Raw genomic sequence first — 22808 nt, forward strand, 5'->3', positions numbered from 1 at the left:
CATATCACAGTTCTTTCTATCTTACAACAGCTGATGTCTATTGGGTTTTGTTTTCCTTTTTTAGTAAATATTATTTCCAAAAGAAATCAACTTTTTAAAAAATTTACACAGTTCTGTAATCCTTCTTTATAAGGCCTAAGTCTTTTTTTTTGTTTTTGCAGTAATAGCATGAAACCATAATATAATGAAATAATGAAACAAGCAAATATAACCCATAGAGGAGAGTAATGGTCACTTGGTACATTGTTGTAATCTACTTAGAATTCAGACCATTGTCCTCCTAAGTTCTTAGTTGATGGAGATAGAAATGATGAAGATTTATAGGTTTGGAACAGAAAGAGACCTTAGAGTCCATCTAAGCCAACTATCCCCTACCACATTTTGCAGATAAAGAAATTGAGGTTTGGGAGTGGGGTCAGTAGTGACTTGCCCAGGGTTAAACATATAGAAAGTGTCAACATCTAAGGCAGGATTTGAATTCAGGTCCTTGTGATTCCAATTCCAAAGCTCTATCTACTCTACCATGTGCCACTCTTCATCTATTACAGATATGCCAAATCTGAGGGAGGTTACAGAACAGGAGGCTGAACTCTTCATAAGCAGATCTCGGCCTGTGGCCGCTAGAGCCAAGCAAGCCCATCTTGCCACACTAATAGAGAAACAAGCAGTTTGGTGGAAGAAGCTTGGGGATGAGGTTGAAGATGAAGAAATTATTCCAAAGGAATCTCTAAATATAGATTTTGGAACCTTATTTATTGGTGGAACATAGGAATTTAGCCTGGCTATCAGTCTTAAACCATGTCACATTATAATGACATTACTCTAGTTAGGACTATCAGTCATCACGACTAGACATACCAGAAGATTTGGTAATCTGAGTTTCTGTGACCTCCCTTCCCTGCTCCCCTTCAAATAAGAGTTGGTTCTGTATTTTAGGAGATAGTTAATTTTTACTTCTATATTCCTTTCTCCTCGCCCTTTTCATTTCATTTCTCCATTGTGAATACCAAAGTAATTTGAAACTTTTGCTGTAGAATTAAACACAGATTGGTACTATATTTATGTGCAGGGCACGGCAGATTTTTTTATGACTATACTTCTTTTGTAATTGTTCTGAACAGTTTGACAGATTAGTCATTTTTCAGTTCTGTTATTTAGAATTCCTAGTTTTTCATTAAAGATAAACATTTAAGAAACAAAATAATTTTCTAAATTTTTGAAGAATAGCCACACATTTTTTACATTTCTCATTTTCTTGAAATCATTGCTTTTTTATACTTAACAGAGTTCAGGGCACATAGAAGATTCTCAGATTAGGCTTTTGACTGATGGTATAGCTAGTGTAATAGTTTGCTATTTTCTCAGTTACACACACAGTCTATATGTATTTGAAAACCTGCTCAGGAAGATAGTTTGCAGTTCTCTCAGTCCCTTAATAGAGTGTGAATGTGTGTGTGTATGAGTGTAACAGGAACCTGAGGACTTCTCAGAATAATAATTGCTCCCACTCTTTTCAATTGTCTTGGATTATGAGGTTTCTCATAAAATTATCAACTAAGGTAGGTTGAACCTATATACCTAAATTTAGTTTATGAAGGTCTGATGGGTTTGGGAAAATGAAATAGAATGCTCATACTAGCTCAAGTAAACTGTTGTAAACCTTGACCACCAATAAACCCATAAAGTTAGAAAAACACATATGCGAACAGTTGGAAACCTTGTTCACATAAAATTTAGGTCAACATATGGGCCTGACTAGAATTTAGCAAACCCTTGCTATTTCCAAGCACTGAGCAAGGTAATTAACCAGATGAGGAGGGGGGAGGAGGTGTCATGGATTCTTGTGGTTTGTGATTATATGATCGCCTTAGATTTCTGTGGGGGTTGACCTCCCTTCACTGGGGAACCCCAATGAGTGGACTGTCCGTTTCTCATGAGATCCTAATAAAACTTCTATTCTTCACTTTGAGATATCTCTGAGTATTTTTGAATTGAATTTGCCATACCACACATGTTTGTGTGTGTGTTTTGAAACCACTTCAACACTTTTTTTTCAACCTGAAAAAATCTTAGGACATCTTTTATTAGATGTATTAGCAAAACACTCATTTCATCTGTGAACAGTGACAAAGTTATTAAACTTCACCTAAAAGGAAAGAGTCTGATGTTTTAAAGACTATACATCACATCAACAAATTTTGCTTAGCTTAAGATTCACCATTTTACATAAACCATACAATGTCCTGTTAAAAGCAAATTTGAAAAAAAAAAAAAAGTCGTAGCTATTGTTACACAATCACTAGTGGGCCCAGAAGGTAGGCTGCTTGCTTGCCCTTTCTCTCTCCACTAAAAAAGGTCCCTTTCAGCTTCTAAATCTGGACTACATTAAAACTTCAAGGAATTTCAAAAAAAGAGAAGTGTCAGGTGCTTTTGTCTTTGCCTATTTATGTTCCTCACCCTGGATCCCCCAAGGACATTACTTAAAGCTTAAATTTGACTCTTGTTTTAAGTTCTCCCTAAAAAAGGGGAAAAAATAAATTCATTGTATAATCCATCACAATTTCCTCAGACAAAAGGAAGACTTGCCAACATTCAGGACGAAGGCTTTAAGAAGCAAACAGTTCATAATGACTATTTTACTCAGTTTGAGGGACTGTTACATCAGTATTTCACCTTTGACCTAGTTCTGTCCTTGTCTAAGTAAGTATAAGAAGCTTGCTTTCCTGGATTCAAAGCCACTGTGCAGTCGGGAAGAACACCAATTAGAGGCTTGATCTTTCTAAGGAAAGGCTCTGATTGTCCTAAATCACTAGGCAGAAAGGAGAGAAAAAATGGAGTCAGTTACGTGAACCTGATGCTAAGTGAAGTAAGTAGAACCTAGAAAACATTGTGCATGGCAACAAGATTATATACGATGATCAATTCTAGTGAACATGGCTGTGAGAAACGGATGGGCATTTGCTTTCCACAGTTATGAAAATTAAATTGACGAATTGAAACTTAAATTAGAAAACTGAAGCTCACAAGGACATCAAGGAATAATCAAGGGAGTCTATTTTCTCCCAAAAGAATGTAAGTTTCTTGGGAGCAGGGACTGGCAATGTAATGAGAGGTGGAGATTCATGTCTTGTAACTTCTGTAACATCCAATGAATGAAGAATCAAGGGTGGGAGCCCCTAAGTCAAGAAGATAGGGAAAAGTCCCAAAAATTAGATATAGAATTTGAAAATTTGTATCTAGATTGGTGTGAGAAGTCCTCAAATGGACACAAAAAGAAAAGGGATTAAGTGGGAAATTCATGAAATTGACTTTTGTCATAGTTTGGGGTTACAGTTCTAGGAAAAAAAACCCTTAATCTCTCACAGCACAAAGTGCTTTGTAATCTAGTCTCCCTGTTCTTGTATCCTGAGAGTGGAGTACCTTGATACTAAGGGACAGCTGAGGCTCAAGATGTGATAGTTATTTTAGCAGGGGTCCTCAAACTTTTTAAATAGGGGGCCAGTTCACTGTCCCTCAGACTGTTGGAGGGCCGGACTATAGTAAAAACAAAAACTTTGTTTTGTGGGCCTTTAAATAAAGAAACTTCATAGCCCTGGTGAGGAGGATAAACGTCCTCAGCCGCTGCATCTGGCCGCAGGCCTTAGTTTGAGGACCCCTGTTTAGGGTATAAAAAACCCTGTTGCCTGTCCTTTGCCTCACTTCACTAGATCATAATGAAGGTCACGCTCCTTTCCTTTAGGAACTGATAAACTGCTTTCTCCTCTGGCTCAGAAATATCAATTTGAATTATTTTGAGTTAGTGGTCGCTGTCCCACACTTGCCTCTTCAACAATGAAATAATTCAGACCATTTACAATGATCTTGTGATGAAGAGAGCCATCTGCACCCAGACAGAGGACTGTGGGAACTGAGTGTGGATCACAGTATAGCATTCTCACCTTTTTTTGTTGTTTGCATTTTGTTTCATTTTGTTTCTTTTTTTTTAATCTTATTTTTCTTGTGTAGCATGATAATTGTGGAAATAAATATAGAAGAATTGCACATGTTTAACATATATTGGATTGTTTGCTGTCACGGGGAGGGGAAGGGAGAAAAAATTTGGAACACAAGGTTTTGTAAGTGTGGATATTGAAGACTGTGTATATGTTTTGAAAATAAAAAGCTTTTAAAAAAAAAGATGGAGTCAGTCCCCTTTTATCGGCCACAATGTCAGCACCTGGCAGGTAGGTGACAACAGTAGATAGAAATCTAAATCAGGGCCTGGAGTCAAGAAGATCTGAGTTCAAAACCAGCCTCAGACGTTTGACAGTGGGGCTAGGTGCTCAAGCTTGTTTGCCTCCATTTTCTCACCTCTAAGATGAGCTGGAGAAGGCATAGCAAAGGACTCCAGTCTCTGTCAAGAAAACTTCAAATAGGGTCATAGCAATCGTGACTGAAACACCACCACTAAAAATGCCTCTACCTACCCAGTGACGTGTTAGGAAATTGCTTTATCAACTTAAAAGTGCTCAATTCCATCAGCATCAAAACACAAATGTACTCTGAAATTACGGGAGGAACTCTGGCACACACAAGCCCCACTATGTGTAAGGGGCCGGGGCTTATACATAGTAAGCCCCTCTACACTGATATCAAATTACACAACATGTGGAGATGTTGAGGTCGGGCTAGCAATAACAAGCTCAAAATAAACGTGACAGATTCACAATGGCCATTCTCTTTGCCAAAAGGCAAGTTTATTTAGGAAAAAGAGTTTACAAAATGAGAGGTAAAAAAGGCATCAGGAATGGCAAATATGAAATAAAGTTGGGAGAGCATATAGTTAACAAGGAAAAGAGAAGTTCCTTAGGGGAACTCACAATTAACCAGGAGAAAAGAAATACACCAAGAGGTGGGAGTAAGCCACTGACTGGCAGGTTATCCACAGAGGGATTTAGTAGACTAACCAGAGTTAACTAGAGTAAGGAGAGAAAGATGCCATTGAAGAGAAGGCACAGGGAGAAAGAATAACCTCACAGTGGACTTAGTCCTGGAAAAAACTTAGCAAAGATCTTCATCATAAGCAGATCTTTGATAAAAGGAAGGTCATTTGGCCATCTCTCAGATCAAAGACCAAACATCTTTTTATAGAAGAAATACAACTGTGGGGATTTCTCAGGGCAACCAGAGAAGTAAAGGCAGGAACTCAGAGGGAGGCGTCAAGGAGCCAGATAGAGTGCACCTAGCAGACCAGGTCCCAGACCTGTCTACTATATGCTAATCAATGTCTCAAAGGCTGTCGAAAGATGAACAGAGGTTTGAGTGATAGACAAAAGAGTTCTATCTCACAATCACTGTATACAAACTGCGTAGTCTAGGAATTGTTATATCTGATAGAAACTAGATGAATTTCTTCTTGACAGGCTAAGATAGTTCACCTTAGAGGGAAACCATAATATTTTGTTTAGGTCTACCTCAAAGGAAGTTAATTGGGAGACAAAAATCATAAGAGAGATACTTGGAATCATTAGCTAAGGATTTATACCCTGAAGTAAAAAAAACTTGCTATAAACACTACTAAAAGAACAAGTAGGTCCTTAGTCTTCAGGAATTACTGATCTAATGGAAGTCATGGTTTCTGTCTTTATTAAAGTCACAATTACATGTTTGAGAGGAAGGAGAGAGAAATCAAGCAATAGAAGGAAAATATACATCTTAATTATGTGTATATGTGAAAAGAACTAATGTTCAAAGTTAACCCCAAAAATATCACCAAACACTACCATCCTTCCTTTCATTTAGAAATATTTTGATCTTACCTCTTCTCCATTTCCTAAATTTAATTGCCAAACAGTCCTGTTTACCCTACCACAATCTTTCACATTTTTATCCACTATATTCTGTTTCTATTTAAGTCAGGCCCTTGTTTCTTGTCACCTAATTTTTGTAGCAGTGTAACTAATCTTTCTGCCTTCAGACTCTAACCTCTACATTCCTTTTTTTTTTTAATGCAATTTTGGTAATCTTTCTAATGTATTACTTAGGCCATGTTATTTTTCTGCTAAAAACAGCAACCAAAAAAAAATTCTATGGCTCCCCATTGTCTACTGAATCAAGCACAGGTTCCCAATCCATGTAGCATCCTTTTATAAATACACAGATATAATGGATTTAGGGGCCAATCCCAATTGAGTGGAATCTGAGGTGGGTAAACAAATATACATATAAAAATCAAAAAGGGAGAGGATCTTCATAAACTTGCAAATAGAGAATTTTGTACTTTATTTATATGAGCATTCAGATATTTTGTTCAGATAACTTTTCTTAACCAGGTGGAGACAAATAGCTACAGCAGATTAGAATCAAAATAATCTCAATATTTTCATGTACTAACATTAATTGCTGTTGAGATCATTCCTTGTATTTACAAAGATATTAATTCTTAATATTTTTGCTCATTTATATGAAATCTAATTCTTTCTTGCTTGTGATTGTAATATCCATTGGTTTTTCCACCTGTATATCTCCAAATGTCCAAAACAAAACTCCTTATCTTTCTTCTTAAACTCTACTTAAAAAAAAAAGACTTCCTATTTTTGTCAAGGGTACCACCATCCTTTCAGTTATCCAGATTCATGAACTTCACTATTTTCATATCCAAGGAATTGCCAAGTTTTGTCTGTTTTATCTCCACATCTCTTTATAGTTCTCTTCGTTAAGCCAATTGCCTTAGTTCATCACATTTCATCTAGGCTAGAATAGTATCCTCATAATTGGTCTCCTATCTAGCCTCTTCTCTTTCCAATCCAAGCTTCACACAGCTGCCAAATCAATTTCTCTAATGAACAGATTTAACTATGTCACCCTCAAGAAACTTCAGGGAACCCCAAATGACTAAAGGGTGAAATACAAAATCCTTTTTGGAATTTAAAACTCTTTGCAGTCTCGTTCCAATCTGTTTGTTCAGATTAAATTTCCCCCCTCTATGGACCTTACACTCTTGCCAAATAAGCATACTTGCTGCTTTCCATTCATAATATTCCATATCCTGCTAAGCCAGGAATGTTCTTTTTCCTCACTCCTGCCTCTTGGAATTTACTAGTACCAATCAGCTCAAGGCCTACTTCCTAAATTCCTTCACAAAACATTTTATGATTTCCCAAGTTTTTTGACTGTTGGTGCTCTTCTTTCCCAAAAATTCCCTTGTGTTCCTTTCCATGCATTTTGTACTTCTTTATGTACACATTACTCCTCTTCCTTCCCTCTCCTTGTAGCATAATGAGCTCCTTAAAAGCATGAATTGTTTTATTTTTGTCTTCATATTCCCACTGCTTAATTCAGTGTCTGGTATATAATAAGTGCTTAACAAATGTTTGTTGAACTCAATTGAATTGAAAATAATTTCATCCATGATTACAAACCAAGTCTACAGTAGAATCATTTACAAAACCAGCCTTTTCCTGTGAATACAGTAATGAGTGAATATAGTAAGGTGAAAAAAAGATTTGAAGATGAAATTCCATAGAGTATGTTGAGTATTATGGTGATAGATGACAAGAGGAGTGAGGTATCAGAATTAATACCCAAGTTTCCTTTTCTATTATCTATCCACTCCTGTGTTTCACATCTCTCCTATAATTCTTTTTTTAAGCTTTTTATTTTCAAAACACATGCACAATTTTCAGCATTCACCCTTGCAAAATCTTGTGTTCCAATTTTTTCCTCCCTTTTCCCCATCCCCTCTGATCCAACATCCTTCTTTTTACATATGAGAAAATCGAGTTCCAGAGAAAAGGAAATGGCTTGCTCAGTTTCACAAAGCTAGTAGATTATTATATCTGAAAACTCGGGCATGAAGAGGTTGAGACTTTCTACAGATAATTTTTGGTGGAGTGATACTAAAAAAAAAAGTTCCTTAACTTCCAGCCCAGGGCTCAAAGATCTCCCAATCTAGAACTACCTATTGGAACAACCAAGTTCAGGTTGCTGGATCTTCTGGTTGCTGTCCCTTTCTTTCCCATTCCTATTCATTTTTCTCCTCCCTCCTCCCTCCTCCCACTCCCTCTCCCTTTCGCTCTCGTCTCTGGTGACGTTCCTTTCCCCGAGCTCCCCATTCCCACATGGACCTCCCTCATGGACCATGACTTCATGGTTCATCACCTGCCAACCAATCAACAAGTGCCCAAGTTCTTTTAACGGCCATCCTCCTCCCCACGCATCCCCTTCCTTTCCAAAGTTTCCATGGTGATGGAAAAACCAAGGTTGCTTCGATATTCGGGGAGGAAGGAAGGGACTCTATTGTCTGTCACAAGTCAAGCAGACGTCCGTGCAAAACGTAAACGGAGAGAAGCAAACACATGCATGCGGTAGCAGAGAGGGAAAAGAGAAAAACTAGCAGGAATAGGTAAAGAGAACAGGAACAGAATGAGGTGGTCAGTGTAAATATGAGGTCTGAATGGGGAGTCTGAGGGCAGTCGGGAGAGAATGGCGATGAATATTATTTTCTACCTCTAGTTTTTTGTTTGGGGTGTGTGTGTGTGTGTGTGTGTGTGTGTGTGTGTGTGTTAAAGCTATTGCTTTAGGACCTGATGGCATGAAACCTAAGATAAGACTTGATTTCCACAGAAGAATCAAGGTATGGACTGTATCCCATTCCCTAGCCTTCTACTTCCAAAGCAGACGTTCCCTTCCTCCACCCCATCTTTGTAGTTATCCTCTTACCATCCTCTCTCTATCTCTCTCTGTGTATCTCTGTTTGTCTTTTTCTCTGCCTCTCTCTTCCTTTCTGTCTCTGCCTTTGTCTCTGTCTCTCTGTCTCTGTCTACCTGTGTTTGTGTCTATCTCTCTGTTTTTTTTCTGTCTTTGTCTGTCTCTGTGTCCATCTCTGTGTCTCTCTGTGTGTATTTCTGTCTCTCTCTTTCTCTGTTCTCTCTGTCTCTGTTTCTGTCATTCTGTCTGTCTTGGTCTGTCTCTGACTTGAGTATCTCTCTGTCTCTGTCTCTCTTTGTCTCTGTCTCTATCTTTCTGTCTGTCTCTGTCTCTGACCCTCTCTCTGTCTCTGTCTCTCTGTCTCTCTCTCTCTGTGTCTCTGTCTCTCTCTGTCTCTCTGTCTCTCTGTCTCTCTCTCTCTCTCTCTCTCTCTCTCTGCCTCTCTCTGTCTCTCTCTCTCTCTCTCTCTGTCTCTCTCTCTCTCTCTCTCTCTCTCTCTGTCTCTCTCTCTCTCTCTCTGTCTCTCTCTCTCTCTCTCTGTGTGTGTGTGTGTGTGTGTGTGTGTGTGTGTGTGTGTGTTTCTCTCTCCCCCCCTCCTTTTTTCCCTCCTTCCCTTCCCTACATTCCTAAAAATTGGGAGTGAACATTGGGTCCCTCCTCCTTCCTCCTCTCCCCTCTGTTAGATACTCAAGCCTACTTGATAGAAAATTAGAATGGGAAACTGGGTTGGTGTCTATTGCATTGTTTTCATTTGGGGGCTGTGCATGGGGATTGTTGATAATCGCAAAAGCACCAATTTCTGAAGTGGAGCGAGGGACTTTAGAGTAAGAAAGGTCAGAAGACTGATTAATCTTAGGGAATGAATGTAGTTCAAACTGCATGGGAAAACTGCAAAAAGTAATGGAGAAGAAGCACAAATTGCCTCTCTTTGCTCTTACTCCCCTTTCCTTGTTTCTTCTTTTTTATCTCTGTTTTAGGAAGGTGAGGGATGCCCACTTAAAGGGACAGGGTTGGTGGTGGGATGGGCTAGTGGAGTGGTGCGTCAGGGGTTTTTAACGTTTCTTATATCATGTTTCCTTTGGCAGTCTGGCAAAGCTTGTGCACTCCTAAAGAATAATATTTTTAAATGCGTAAAATAAGATAATTCTATGTATCTTATTTTATGCATTTTAAAAATAAAAAACCAAAAATCTATTATATTGAAAAAATTGCCAAGTTTTTAAGTTTACAAACACAGGGTTAAGAATTTCTGCCTTAGGTGATATGAGCCAGTTCTATGTGAGCTAGTTGGACTGAATCTTCCTAAACTGGAAAACAAAGACAAGCTGCCTCTGTCCCTAGGGTCCCTTTGTTGTGGAGTGAAGATCCCCAAAGACTCAAGGGAAGTTGTCATTGAGAGACTATTTCAGCTGTTTTGTCTTTATCACACTGTGAACCACTAGATGGCTGATGAGAGGTCTTTGGCAATGTTGTCTTAGTTTATAGGTTCCCCCTTTTACCAAGGGCAAATATAGAGAAAAGCACAAAGAGTTTGCAAATAGTCAGCGATTGTGTATTTGACAGAGGTAGGGAGGAGGCTCACATGATTTAATAATATGAATCCCTTATGTTTGTCTAGCCCTGTCAGTTTTCACAATGTTCACATATTCATCACTTTACCCCATCTTCACAACAGTCTTGTGAAGTATGTAGAACAAACAGGTAATATTACCCTCATAATAAAATCAAGGGTCAAAGAGTTCTTCAGGGATCTGTTTGCTTCACAGTTGATAAAAGGCAAAAGATATCTTTCTCAAAATTTTGCCTGTGCTTTTAATATGTCTAGCTAATTCCACTTTGGGGAATGATTGGGCTTAATACATGAAAAACAGAAAAGGACTTTTGAGATCTATTAGGTCACAAAATGACTAAATAATATAAAGATGTTATTTTTCTAAATGAAGAAACTACCGTACCATATTACATATATAACACATAAAAGATGAGAGGCAATCTTTTCTCTATATTCAACATGTTAGATTCTATTTAAAATATTGTGTACAGTTTTATTTATCATTTTAAAAGGGATATGGAAAAACTGGAGAAGCTCCTGAGAGGAATAAATCAGAAATAATGAAAAGATTAACAAATAAATCATGTCATGTGAGAAAAGCTTGAGGAATTGAGATCATTTAACCTGAATAAACGAAATGGAACTTGGTAAAGAAATTAGTGAGGAAATTACCAGTTGGTGCAGAGCAGTTAAATGGCAAAGTGAACAGAGTGCTAAGTCTGGAATGAAGAAGATTCATCTTTGTCAGTTCTAATCTGGCTCCTTACCATCTGTGTGACCCTGGGCAAATCACTTAATCCTGTGTGCTTCAGTTTCGTCATCTGTCAAATGAACTGGTAAACCACTCTAGTATCTCTACCAAGATATTTCCAAATGGGATCATGGAGAGATGGTTAGAATTGAAATGACTGAACAGCAACATTTCGGTAAATTGGTTAGGGAATAATCTATTGTCAAATATACAATCTAAAGAATTATCATTAAGAGTACATTGACCAGTTAGCTATTCTTTCCAAACAAGAATAGTAACATTATCCTTGCATTCTGGTCTTCTGATTCCAAACCTGTCCTTTTTCTGTCATACCATACTACATTGCCTTAAACAGCAGAATTTCCCTAACTTTAATAATAAATCAATACTGAAAGTTGCCACCTGGAGCACTTCTGAGATTCCTGTCCTCTAAAAATAGGATAGGCAGCTATCTCTTTTGATTAGTTTAAATAGTCCTCTGCTTGTAGGCAAAGACTAGGCAAGAGTCCTTATGAAGTCCATTTCATTCCAATGATTCTTAGTCTCCATCACCTGCTGTGTGACCTAGAATATAAACTTATTATGCATTATAATGAAGAATGTTTTGGATGACATTTGTGTTTGTGAAGAAAGAAAATTAGCTAGCAGGTCATCTCTCTTTTTATATTTTTAAATATTTTTTATTTTCAAAATATTTGCACAGATAGTTTTCAACATTCACCCTTGCAAAACTTTGTGTTCCAAATTTTTTTTCTCCCTCTCTTCCTCTTACCCCCTTTCTTAAACAGCAAGTAATCCAATATAGGTTAAACATGTGCAGTTCTCCTATCCATATTTCCACAATTATCACAAGGCATATCTTTCTAAACTATTCTTCATTATTTTTTTAGATGCCTCACACAGACCTGAGCCAAATCAAATTGAATAACAACAGTTGATTGACTTGCTAACTTGCAAATAAATACTTTAAATAGGCATTCTATATAAATATACAGAAATGAGTTTTGAGGTCTCTGCTAATAGTGCAAATTCTCTTTGTCAATTTAGCAGGTCCTATTCAACTAAATTTTAATTTTTAAGTTGATTTCCTGAGGCTTTCAGGACCCTAAATCTTGCATAAGGCTGTTTGGGAAATAGCATCTGATAATAGTATTTGGCTTTACTTCTAAATGGTGCTTGTCCTTGAATTTCAAGAAATTCAAATGGTGGTGGTTGGTTGTTGTTACTTGTTCTTGAAGAGGACCAAAATGACCTTACTGTTTTAGAGTCAAGTTACAGTGTGTCTGACTGTGGCTGATCAGACCAATATGATCTCAGAATGCCTTGTTGGACACTAATAGTCTCTATGATCATTTGGGGTAGCTTCTCTAATTTTGTGTATCTCATGTTTCTTTTGGCCTAATTCAATTCTGCTTTGTTCATAGAGCACAGCACCTTCTCTGATGAGGGCACTCATGCTGGACAGTCCTGTGCCAGTGTCTCCCATGTCATACAATCAATTCTAGGATCTTTTTTTTCCTGTTTTTAAAAAGCTTTTTATTTTCAAAACCTATGTGTAGATAGTTTTCATCATTCACTCTTGCAAGACATTGTTTTCCAACTTTTTTCTCCCTCCCTTCCCTTCACGCCCGCCCCTACCCGGCAAGAAATCCAATATTGATATGTTAAACATGTGCAATTCTTCTATACATATTTACACAATTATCATACTGCACAAGAAAAATCAGATTCAAAAGGGGAAAAAATGAGAAAGAAAACAAACAAAAAAGCAAACAACAACAAAAAAGTGAAAATGTTATATTGTGATCCACACTCAGTCCCCATAGTCCTCTCTCTAGGTACAGATGGCTCTCTTCATCACAAGATCATTGTAACTGGTCTGAATTATCTCATTATTGGAAAGAATCCCGTCCATCAGAACTGATCATCATATTTATTGTTGCCAGGTACTATGTTCTTTTGGTTCTACTCACTTCACTGAGCCCCCATTCATGCAAGTCTCTCCAGGTCTCTCAAATCATCCTCCTGATCATTTCTTATAGAACAATAATATTTCATAGCATTCACATACCATAAATTATTCAGCCATTCTCCAATTGATGGGCACCCACTCAGTTTCCAGTTTCTGGCCATTACAAAGAGGGCTGCCACAAACATTTTTGCACATATGGGTCCCTTTCCCTCTTTAAAGATCTCTTTGGAATACAGACCCAGTAGAAACACTGCTGGATCAAAGGGTATGCACAGTTTGATAGCCCTTTGGGCATAATTCCACATTGCTTTCCAGAATGGTTGGATCAGTTCACCATTCTACCAGCAATGTATTAATCCCAGTTTTCCCACATCCCTTCCAACATTCATCATTATCTTTTCTTGTCATCCTAGCCAATCTGAGATTATTGTAGTACCTCAGAGTTGTCTTAATTTGCATTTCTCTGATCAATAGTGATTTAGAACATTTTTTCATATTACTAAAAATGGTTTTAATTTCTTCATCTGAAAATTGTTCATATCCTTTGACCATTTATCAGTTGGAGAATGGTTTGATTTCTTATAAATTTGAGTAAATTCTCTATATATTTTAGAAATGAGGCCTTTAAGGGAAAGGGACCTGTATGTGCACGAATGTTTGTGGCAGCCCTTTTTGTAGTGGCTAGAAACTGGAAACTGAATGGATGTCCATCAGTTGGAGAATGGCTGAATAAATTGTGGTATATGAAAATTATGGAATATTACTGTTCTGTAAGAAATGACCAACAGGATGATTTCAGAAAGGCCTGGAGAGACTTACACGAACTGATGCTAAGTGAAATGAGCAGGACCAGGAGATCATTATATACTTCAACAACAATACTAGATGATGACTAGTCCTGATGGATCAGGCCATCCTCAGCAACAAGATCAACCAAATCATTTCTAATGGAGCAGTAATGAACTGAACTAACTATACCCAGAAAAAGAACTCTGGGAGATGACTAAAAACCATTACATTGAATTCCCAGTCCCTATATTTATGCACACCTGCATTTTTGATTTCCTTCACAAGCTAATTGTACAATAATTCAGAGTCTGATTCTTTTTGTACAGCAAAATAATGTTTTGGTCATGTATACTTATTGTGTATCTAAGTTATATTTTAATATATTTAACATCTACTGGTCATCCTGCCATTTAGGGGAGGGGGTGGGGGGGGTAAGAGGTGAAAAATTGGAACAAGAGGTTTGGCGGTTGTTAATGCTGTGAAGTTACCCATGTATATATCCTGTAAATTAAAGGCTATTAAATAAAAAAAAAAAAAAAAAAAAGAAATGAGGCCTTTATCTGAACCCTTGGATGTAAATTTTTTCCTCAGTGTGGACAAAGGCTAAAGGAAGTCACAATTCCAAACATGTCCACTATAACTTAACTGGGCCTTGACTGAGTCCAGGAATTTCACAAATATTATCTCATTTAATCATACAAGAATTCTGACAGTAGGTGCTGTTATTGTCCCCATTTTTACAGTTGGGGAGACTGAGGCAGATAGGACTTAAGTGACTTGCCCAGAATCACACAGCTGTTGTCTGAAAGAAGATTTGAACTTAGGATGACTGATTTCAGGTCCAGCTCTCATCCATTGTGCTAACTTAATGCCTTTAATATAATCATGTTAGTCCCTTACTCAAAAACCTTCACTCCATTGTTGCCTCTAGGATAACTTCTCAGCTTGGCATTTTACAGCCCAACACAGATTCCAATTAAGGTTTAATTTTTATTTATTGTTATTCGCCTTAAACCCCAAACCTGGAATCAGGAAAAGCTGAATTCAAATCCATTCTCCCTTATTATCTGTGTGTCTTTGGGCAAGTAAGTTACTTAACTTCTATCTACCTCAGTTTTATTCTCCATAAAATAGAAATAATAATGGCACCTGCCTATCAGGGTTGTCGTGAGGACAAAACAAGATAATTTTGTAAAGTGCTTTGTAAATCATAAAGCTATCACAAATACTAATTGTTGTCGTCATCATCATCATCATCATCATCATCATCATCATCATCATTATTTACTCTATACTCAAGCCAAACTGCACTGTTACTTAACATAGTCTCCTTCTGTGAATCCACATAAACACTTGCTTGGAATATCTACCCTTACCTCCACTTGTTAGAATCTCTATCTTTCTTCCTTGAGGTTCATTTCCTCTCTGAAAGATTTCCCTGATTCCCCTACTTGTCAGTGTTCTTTCCCTTCTCAAATTACTTTCTATTAGTTTATGTGTATAGATTTTGTATCCCCTAGTAGCTTATTAGCTCTTTGAAGGCTCACAGCTGTTTTTGTCTTTATACCTATTCCCTGTGCCTTGCACAATGTTTTACAAATAGTAGATTGTATAAAATCTTTTTGTTGTTTGATTCATTTGGACAAGACAGGATCCTGTTCCTACCCTCCAGAAAAATGCATGTACAAAAACTTCTTTATTGAAATACGAACTCATAATACCGCACTGATTCTATATGTTGCTTATAGTACAAAAAAGGGAATAATGCCGAATAAGGCTAGAAATCGGAGCTATGATTGGACCAGGATGATTGCATAGTAACCCTTGTAGCACCTGCCAAATGTGGTGATTCAATGACAGACTTATGGCCAAGTACATTTTCCTCATTTGTAAAATGAGAGGACTGGATTAGATGAACCATAGATTCCTTTCATTTGACATGACTTTATCTTGCTGTGGGACTTTATCAGTCTGTAGGCCCCAAACAAAGGGAAGTTTACTTGTTCACCGAATCTCTATGTCTCTAATAACTACTACTTCAGTGCATTGGGAATAGGGGTGGGGGAAAATGTGATAAACTGAGGTCCTAACTTTCCCTCATGCTGAAATGCACTCATTCACTGCTTACCTTACCCTCTCATGAAATACTTGAGTTCCTTTAAAAAATCAACACAAGAGCCATCTTCTGCAGGAGGCTTTTCCTAGACTCCAGTCACTATGAGTTTCATATCTTGTATTTACTTATATTATATATTTTGCATACCTATTATCATTTCCATTAGAAGGTAAGCTTCATAAGGACAAAGGTATATTTTCATCTTTTTTAGAGGGCATCCCAAGTGATTGGTACAAGTTCCTGGCACATATTAAGTTTGTAATAAATATTTATTGATTAATTGAAAGGAAAAGAATATCACTGGACACATTAATCTTTTTTTTTTTTTTAAATTTTGTTGGAATCTTTCTTTTTTTTTTTTTTTTTTTTAAATTTAATAGCCTTTTATTTACAGGATATATACATGGGTAATTTTACAGCATTAACAATTGCCAAACCTCTTGTTCCAATTTTTCACCTCTTACCCCCCTCCCTAGATGGCAGGATGACAGTAGATGTTAAATATATTAAAATATAAATTAGATACACAATAAGTATACCTGACCAAAACGTTATTTTGCTGTAGAAAAGAATCAGACTCTGAAATATTGTACAATTAGCTTGTGAAGGAAATAAAAAATGCATGTGAGGCATAAATATAGGGACTGAATTCAATGTAATGGTTTTAGTCATCTCCCAGAGTTCTTTTCTAGGCATAGCTAGTTCAGTTCATTACTGCTCCATTAGAAATGATTTGGTTGATCTCGTTGCTGAGAAGGGGCCTGATCCATTAGAACTGGTCATCATATAGTATTGTTGTTGAGTATATAATGATCTCCTGGTCCTGCTCATTTCACTCACATCAGTTCAATGTAAAGTCTCTCAGGCCTTTCTGAAATTATCCTGTTGGTCATTTCTTACAGAACAGTAATATTCCATAATTTTCATATACCACAATTTATTCAGCATTCTCCAACTGATGGACATCCATTCAGTTTCCAGTTTTTAGCCACTACAAAAAGGGCTGCCACAAACATTCGTGGACACATTAATCTTAATACCACCCTATATATGATAGTAATTTCTAGATTATAAGTTCCTTAAAGACAGGAACTGTGTTTTATTTAATCTTTAAGAAGTATAAAATCTAATACTTGGAAGGAACCTCAGATTCTAGTCTAAACTGTATCTGATTGAAAACCTCTTCCACATGCTAACTGGTAGTCACTCAGCGTTTGGATCAGTTTGGCAAGTAGGTTCCACAGTGGGTGGATTGGTGGCACACTAGATAGATACCTTGCCTAGAATCAGGAAGACTCACTCATCTTTCTGAGTTCAAATTTTGCCTCAGACACTAAGTAGCTACATGATCCTGGACAAGTCACTTAATCTTCTTTGCCTCGGTTTCCTCATCTGTAAAATGAGCTAGCAAAGGAAATGGTGAACCACTTTAGTATCTTTGCCAAGAAATCACAGTCATATAAAACTAAAAAAATGACTAAACAATAGTAAGGAATTTTTCTTTTTTTTTTTGTTGTTTAGTCATTTCAGTCACGTCCGATTCTTCATGATTTCATTTTGAGGGTATAAGCATATGCTAATTCAGTGGACTATCTCTTTAACTCCATGTTGTTATCTGTGTATATATTCTTAATCCATTTTGGTTTTTTCAATGTCTATGTCTAGGCTAATTACTTTTGAATACTAGGGATTTCAGGTGAGGCTTTGTAGTTCTAGCAGGCTCCTAATTAATGAAAAGTAGTTCTTCCTATCACTAGAGACAGCACCATATTCACTGGTATTCATTCATTCAATGGTATTCATAATGAAATGAGTGCTGGATCCAGGTTTGAATCTGGATTTGATTTGCCATTTACAATCTGTGTGAGTGGGACATTTAGGTGGTAGAGGGGACAAAATGCTGGACCTGGAGTCAGGAAGACTGACTTCAAATTCAGCTTCAGATACTTCATAACTGTAATTCTAGTAAGTCACTTATTATCTTTTTGCTTCAGTTTTCCCGATTGTAAAATGAAGAAAATAACAGAATCTACTTTGCAAGGTTGTTTTGAGTTAAAACTCTTTGTAGTGTGTTTGCCATATAGTAGGAGCATATATAAATGTTCACCTTAGGGTAATTTAGTCTCTGCAGGCCACAGTTTCCTTATCTATAAAAGGAATGGATGACCTCTAAGATCCTTTCAACTCTAGATTTTTGATCCTTCTCATATCAAAATATAGATTCCTTCTGATCTTGCTATTATTATTTATTATTTCATTTTCCCCCTGTTGAACCTAAAACAATTTTTTACATTTGTTTTTAAAACCTTGAGTTCCAGATTCTCTTCCTTCCTCCCTCCCAATTCCCTACCATCATTGAAAAAGTACATTCTTGGCTATACTTTTAATGGATTTGTGTCTGTATCAACCAATTTTTCCATTTGTAAAAAACTCAGGCCCCATATGCATGAGTCAGCCTCTGGCTTCTTCCCATACTCTAGTTATCCACTTGTCTCTAGTCTTCCAACTCTATTTCTTCTATTATCCACTCCATTTTCCAGGTAAATTGCATTCCCCTCAACTTTTTTCTCACACCTCTTCTCCTTTCTCTTAACTTCTCTACTTTCCCCTTCCCAAATAAATTATAAGTTCTGCTATCTACCCATTAACATGTCTGCTACTTTGTAACCTCCATTATCTTGGACAAACTACATTAAAAAATTTCCCACTCCCTCTACCTTATCTGGGCTTGGAGTCAGAAGATTCCACTTCAAGGGTGTCTGGTACTCAAGGATGTCCCCTTAATGACATAACAAATCAAAGTTAAAATATGATTATAGTAAAAGCCATTCCAAATAGGAAGTGACTGGGAGAAGGATCAGAGACAAAAAGAAAATGATTTGATGAAACATTATTTTTCAAATAGATCAGTCTTTTAGAGGAGGCAGCACATATTATTTGATTGTCTTCATCACTTACAAGTAAGAAGGAAGAACTCTTATCTGTGGAGAAAAGTTTCTAAGGCAACAGGAGCCGGACACCTGTGCTTCCCAGTTGCTTTATCTTAGGTATCTTGTTACTATATCAACAGCAACAGGATATAAATAATGTACTCATAGCCAGTTCCTTCATTAATATATATAAGTCTTCATTTTCTTGGATCAGGCAGTTTCATGAACACATGTATATATGAGGAGACTGGAGAAACTAGTTTTATGTAGACTTCCTCTGGATCGCACAGAAAACTGTCAAACATATCATAAAACTCAGGGCTGAATAGAATTTGGTAATCTGTAATGATGTGTACATTGACTGTCAAAGGGCACAAAAATGCTTTTGTATTTTTTAGTGAAGAATAAGTTCTATATAATATGAGAACCTTCTTTTTCTTCTGCCCTAGGTGCTACTACAGCTGCAAACCTTTACATACTAATCTCAAACAGCTGCATAGTCCACTGCCCAATTCATGGCATATCCCCTTGGAAAGGGTCTCACCCTTTGGGAAAAGGATTAAAGTAACTATGGAGATGATGAACTGGTATGATCTTCCCCCCACAGCTGTGATAGTTGGACAACTTGGTAGTTGTCTGGTTTACAGAGATTTCATTAAAGCATTTGACAAAGCCCCCGTGCTATTTTTGTGGCCAAATGGGGAGATATTAACTGGGGATGGGTTGTTATGACCAGAACTGAGAAATAGTCACTAATAAGTCATTGTTGATGTCAACATGAAAGGCAGTCTCTATTGTAGTTTCTCAGGGATTTGTGCTCTTCATCACAGTTTTCAGTGATCTGGATGGAGATATAAATGCTTGTCAAATTTTTGAATGACACAAAGCAGAATATAGCAGATACTCTGAAAAATAGAATTCATAGGATCAATTCCTGAATTCCTCAGGATCCAAAACTTAAGGTAATATTTCATAGGGAGTCAGGATAATCTAAGTTCCAGTTTGGCCTCAGCTATTTATTAGTTGTGTGATCCTGAGCAAGTCATGTAACTTCTGTCTATCTCAGTTTCCTCATTTGTAAAATAGGGAAAAGAATAGCACCTGCCTCTTGAGGTTGTGAGGATAAAATGGGATAATGGTCGTAAAATGCTGAGCCTGATACTCGGCACATAGTAGGCACAATATCAATGTTAATAATTACCTATCATTGACTATACCTCCCTCCTGACTTCTCTCTCCTTTCTTGGATTTTATGTCAGTCCTTTCTTTCATTTCTTTTTTATCTATCTGACTATTTCTTCTTAGTCTCTTTTAAAAGATAATTATTCATCTCTATTTCTTAAGTCTCTCTACTGTAGTTCTGTCTTGGGTTTTCTTTCCTTTTCATATATGCTTGGTGATTTCATCTCTCATAGATTCAGTTTTCATCTCTATACAAATTATTTTCAAATTTACAAATTCAGCCCTAGTCTCCCTTTTGCATCACCAACTGCCCATTAATTATCTCCAAATAGGTTTCAGAGAGGCACCTTCAACTCCACAATCCAAAACAGAGCTCATTATCTTTCATGACAAACCCACCCCTCTTCCTTTGTTTTTTTTAGTAATTTAAAAAATATGTATTATTTATTTGTTTCCTTTAAAAACTTTGAATTCCAAATTCTCTTTCTCCATCCCACCTTTCCCTCAGCCACTATGAACGCAAGCAAAATGATATTATATATGTGAAACTATGCAAAACATATTTTCATGTTAGCCATATTGCCAAATACTTCAGTTTGTATTCAGAGGTCATCAATTCTCTTTGTAGAGGTGGATAACATCTATTCATGAGTTTGTTTGGGTCATTGTATTGGTCAGAGTAGCCAAATCTTTCACAGTTGATCATCATTGCCACATTGCTGTTACTGTGCACAATGGTTCTTCTCACTTCATTTTGCATTAGTTTACATAGTTCTTGCTATGATTTTGTTGTGGTTGCTGCTGCTGTTGCTGAAACTATGACTCTTCATTATTTCTTTTTTTAAATAGATTTTATTTTTCCAAAAAATTGCAAAGATAGTTTTCAACATTCACCCCTACAAAACCTTATATTTCAAATTTTTCTCCCTTCCTTTCCCCCTTCCCCAAGACAGCAAGCAATCTGATATAGGTTAAATGTGTTCAATTCTTCCAAACATATTTCCATATTTGTTATGTTGTACTAGAAACTAGAGACCAGGTTTATCAGATCAAAAGGGAAAAAAAATTGAGAAAGAAAAAAACAAGCAAGCAAACAAACAACACTAACAAAAAAGTGAAATTACTGTGCTTTCCACACTCAGTCTCCATAGTTCTTTCTTTGAACTTCATAATTTCTTATAGCACAATAATACCCCAACACAATCATGCTTAAAACTTGTTCAGTCATTCTCCAATTGATGAGCATCCTTTTAATTTCCAATTATTTGCTACCACAAAAAGCTGTTGTAAATATGCCCCTTTCCTTTTCCTTTTAAATTATCTCTCCTTGATTTATTTTCAGGTGAGATATTTTACATTTTCTTCTTCTTTTAAAAATTGTTTTTTTTAAATGTCTCATGAAGTCACGAGTTTTCACATGCCCAATTTTAATTTTTAAGGAATTATTTTCTTCAGTGAGTTTTTGTACCTCTTTTCCCATCTGGCCAATTCTGCTTTTTAGATAGTTCTTATCTCCATTGAATTTTTCTATTTCGGAGCAGTAATGAACTGAACCAGCTACGCCCAGAGAAAGAACTCTGGGTGATGACTAAAAACCATTACATTGAATTCCCAATCCCTATATTTATGCCCACCTGCATTTTTTATTTCCTTCACAAGCTAATTGTACAATAATTCAGAGTCTGATTCTTTTTGTACAGCAAAATAACATTTTGGTCATGTACTTATTGTGTATCTAATTTATATTTTAATATATTTAACATCTACTGGTCATCCTGCCATCTGGGGGAGGGGGTGGGGGGTAAGAGGTGAAAAATTGGAACAAGAGGTTTGGCAATTGTTAATGCTGTAAAGTTACTCATACATATAACCTGTAAATAAAAGGCTATTAAATAAAAAATAAAAATAAATAAATAAATGTGATTGTACATCTATGTAACTGTATTAATGAATCAAATGAATTACTTAACATAAATCAAATAAGTAAATTAATTTGTTGTGCTCTATAATAAGAAGAAATAAAACCATTTTTAGTCATTAAAAAAAAAGAATTTTTCTATTTCCCTTTCCATTTGGTCAATTCTATTTTTAAGGAGTTTCTTCTTCAGTGAATTTTTGTTCTTCTTTTACCAAGCCATTAGTTCTCTTTTCACAATTTTCTTGCATCACTCTCTTTTCCCAATTTTTCCTTTACTTCTATTATCTCTTAACTCTTGATAATTCTTGCTGGGCTTGTGTTCAATTAGCATTTTTCTTTGCATCCATTCTTTGGATGTTTTCTCATTGTTGTCTTCTGAATTTATATGTTGGTCTATCTTGTGACCACAGTAGCTTTTTATGGTTAAGTTCTTTTTTTAATCATTTGTTTATTTTTCCAGTCTATTTCTTGACTTTGAACTTTATGTTAAAGTTGGGCTTTATTCACTTAAGGGTAAGGAGACACTGCCTCATACTTTAAGCTCTTTCATGCTGTTGTTTTCAGAGCTAGTTCTGAGGGGTCTGTGAGTTTTGGTGCTTCCAAACTGCTGTGATCCAGAGAGAGATGTAGTCATTGCTATCATGGTCTGTTCTCTTATCTTTACCTAGGAAGGGCATTACTTCCCTATTACAGTCACAAATATCAGTACTCTTCTTGTCCCGGGAATTATTACCACATACTCTGCTCCCTTGCACCATAATTGCTGGTGCTCCTCTCTGCCTTGGAACTCCAACTAGAAGTCTTGTTCTTTTGTGACCAATATAAAAAGAGTTTTCTCCACTCTGGAAATGTTTTCCAGAATTGCTATTGGTAACAGAATTGCTAGTCATCGCCAGTTGCCAGTAAAGGG

At 36.6% G+C, this 22808-nt stretch overlaps 1 protein-coding gene across 1 annotated transcript in view; it reads left to right on the top strand.

The window, feature by feature from the left end:
* IQCB1 (IQ motif containing B1) overlaps positions 1–2302 on the top strand; it is a 54363-nt gene extending 52061 nt beyond the window's left edge. Inside the window, exon 14 of the mRNA XM_031959724.1 lies at positions 549–2302. Within this exon, the coding sequence (XP_031815584.1) occupies positions 549–769 (221 nt within the window). The 3' untranslated portion in view covers positions 770–2302. The remainder of the gene's footprint in view (positions 1–548) is intronic.
* The last annotated feature ends 20506 nt before the right edge of the window (positions 2303–22808 follow it).

Source organism: Sarcophilus harrisii, chromosome 3, assembly GCF_902635505.1.
Source record: "Sarcophilus harrisii chromosome 3, mSarHar1.11, whole genome shotgun sequence".
In the NCBI taxonomy this organism is placed as follows: Eukaryota; Metazoa; Chordata; class Mammalia; order Dasyuromorphia; family Dasyuridae; genus Sarcophilus; species Sarcophilus harrisii.